We start from the raw sequence: 3079 nt of genomic DNA, 5'->3' as shown, positions 1-3079 counted from the left end.
CCTTAAATGGCTACCGAAGACCTGTAAACAGCGCCAGACCGATGGATTTGAGATCAAAGTCATAAATACCTCGAAAAACTTTTCTGGAAAGACGCAAAAAATTATCCGAATCTCGCCTGAGGAACTGCTTGTTTAGATCCTTTAATGGTTTACTAGGAGCGTGTCAAAAAATGAAAAAAAAAAGTTTATCATTCATGTATTTATTACCTCTGATATTTTTTTCCTCTTTCGAAAATCGCTTGCAGAAGGGACAAAATCGCTCCCAAATATCGGTAGATTTGATAACTGAACTAAAATATGGAAAGGGAAGGGGAGGGGGGTCTGTACAAAACCTACAGATCCTATGAAAAGCATACAGAAGTTGATGAAAATTGTTTTAAAAAAATATATAAACTGGGCCTAGACTGAATTCTATGACTCTCTCTTTTCGCTTTTGTGGGCCAGGGCAGAGGGGTTTGATAAAAGCAACAAATATATCACAAAAAATACGTCAAGTAAATTACATTTCCTCATAATTTCTAACTCCCTTTTCTCTCTAGAACTCAAGAACAGATTCGGATATATGAGCATATTTCTTTCTCGATCTTTGATGCCTCAACTTGATAATTATTGTCGTCCAAAGTCATTAAATATTCATGAGATAACATTAATGAACACATTAGGATCACAAATATAAGAGCAGATTTTCCTCCCTTCGCATTAGCGAGGCGGAAGCAAAAGTCAATAATGTAATGATGATTCTTACGGGTTTAATTTATTTTCTCAATTTATTCGTGTATCTGCTTTTGTTGTTAGTTTTATTGGTTAGATGGATTTCGTTTTTGAAAAAGATTTATGTGATTTTGAGAAAAAAAAAAGTTTTATTTTTCTCTCTCCTGTGCCTCGATGAAATAAATTCCTTTTTCTCCCTTTAATGCCCAAGAAATGTAATTTTTAAATATAATTATCGTACTCCTTTTTATATAGCACGAAGTACTCATTACACACCAAAAGGCATATACAAAATAGATATATCATTTGGATATCTTCACTTGATTTTTTTTTATGCCTGAGATATATACTGTAGCTGAGTATACTGTATTATTTTCATGCACAAGCCTTCAGTATTGTTCTATAAGAAGCATATATGATAAATTCTTGTAATCTAAATCCATTTGAAATTACAACTTTCTTTAATTATGTTTCTAAAGCTGCAACGTCTATATTTTGTTACAGATTTCCGAGGCTAAAATTCCCAATATCACGACCATTATGAATATATCTTTAAAACATATTTGTTTATATCAAGAGGCCATCCGCGTGACCTTGCTAATTGTCGATTGTTATTGAGGGAAAAAAGTGTCGCGTATGGGTATATGTTATACATTGTCGAGTTGTGAGGATGTTGGGCACTATATATACGTAAATTTATGTTCCCGTAACAATTGAATTCTCACATGATATGCATAAAAATCTTAATTCCTGGAAATTTGACAATGGCTAACACTTCTTCTTACGGTAGCCATAAAATTGTAATACACAATGGAGTATTTGCCACACTAAATATCATACAAAAAACAAATTTAGTTTCACTATTATTCGTCTCTTTATTACCATTCCAGAAAAAGGAGAAAAATGCAAATAATGCAATCAGCAGTTGCTTTGCCTCTTTTCTTTTCTCCATTGGGAAATTGTTGACTTGCAGGAATCTTTTGATGTTGTTTGTATTCGCAAAAGACGATCATTTTGGGTTTTCTTGTCTTCGGAGTCAATTTGCATTTCATAAGCGGGTTGAGCGATCGTAATAAACACGGAATTCAAAGCCATTTCCATCTTTACAGCCACATTATGCCGTGGAAAGTTGATTTTGGTTAGATTTTTTTTCCAGAATATATTTTTGTTCTTCATATCTTGAGACGTTTTAGTCCCTGCGGTCACTAGTCTCATTTTCATTTTATTTTCTTACCACAACGGTGCTGATACACACTTGCTGACGTCACCCGTTCGGCCAAGCGAGGATGGCAAGTGTTCATTTCCATGCTAATGTTACGCATTCGCCTGCATGTGAGTACGCGAACGAGATGACGTCATCGTTTATCTATTTTGCGCGAACACTCCCCAGCTCCTTGGTGACGTCACATCGAGGGAAGGAATCAATATGTAGAGTCACAACATCCACTGCCGAGACCCACAACCGTCTGGGATGTTGGGCCTCATGGTCAACATCATGTAGGTTCGCGCCGCCACTGTACACTTCTACTATTATGGTTTATTTACAACATACCCGAAAGGTAATAAGACTAGGATACACGACATGCTTCATCCGTGAGAGTTGGAGAGAAGTTTGGAGCCGTTCGAGACAACTGGCAGTTTTTTTTTTCTCTCTCCACTTAAAAATAACCATTTCTTTGAATCTCACATCTACTGAAACGTCTTGAGATTTGTCTTTTTTTTCTTTCCTTTCACTACAACGTATTTCCAAAAAAGTTTACATCACACATCCAAAGGGATATCACTTCCCCCCAAAACACGTACGTTTTTCCTTCACTCCTTTTATTTTCTTTTACCCCCAAGAAAAAAGACAAATCCTCATTTTCTTTTACCTACATATAATTCAAATTCGACCAATAGTCCGTATAGTCCTTATAAGTGACCAGTCTGGCCAGCACGGGGCAGTAGGCAGCGAGGGCCGTAGCAACGAGTGCCAGCATGTAGGCATACCCCAATTCACAGTTCCCTGCAGCGTAGACCGTAGCTGAATCGCCACACTGGAGCCTGGCGAAGGGGGACCCGAGACCCAGCGGATACAGCACCAAACCGACCGCCTGGAGGGACACTGGAAGAAAATGGAGAGAGATTAGATAGTTCCCTTATCTTGGTTACTTGAAAGGGAGTCCATTTTTTGTTGTTATTGTATTTTTGTTTTGGAAATTTGAATGTTGGTTGGGGTTTAAGGGCGAGAAGAGGGTATAGAAGGGTTTGTAAGAGGTTAAGAGAACAGCAGAAAATCAATAAGAACTGCAATGATGTCAACAAGAACTAATATCAAGATTCATCAGCTCTGTACATATGAGTCATTTGAAGTTCATTATTTATATTC

At 37.1% G+C, this 3079-nt stretch overlaps 1 protein-coding gene across 1 annotated transcript in view; it reads right to left on the bottom strand.

Annotated features, from left to right (window-relative positions):
- Positions 1 to 858: 858 nt before the first annotated feature.
- The window catches only part of LOC119585197 (transmembrane protein 211-like), a gene marked incomplete in the record, with an annotated part of 80762 nt that continues 78541 nt past the window's right edge, over positions 859 to 3079 (bottom strand). Inside the window, 1 exon segment of the mRNA XM_037933848.1 lies at positions 859 to 2815. Coding sequence (XP_037789776.1) covers positions 2583 to 2815 — 233 coding nt within the window.

This window comes from Penaeus monodon, chromosome 19 (assembly GCF_015228065.2).
Source record: "Penaeus monodon isolate SGIC_2016 chromosome 19, NSTDA_Pmon_1, whole genome shotgun sequence".
In the NCBI taxonomy this organism is placed as follows: Eukaryota; Metazoa; Arthropoda; class Malacostraca; order Decapoda; family Penaeidae; genus Penaeus; species Penaeus monodon.
The sequence above is the reverse complement of the archived record's forward strand: the minus strand, read 5'-3'. Positions and strand labels throughout refer to the sequence as shown.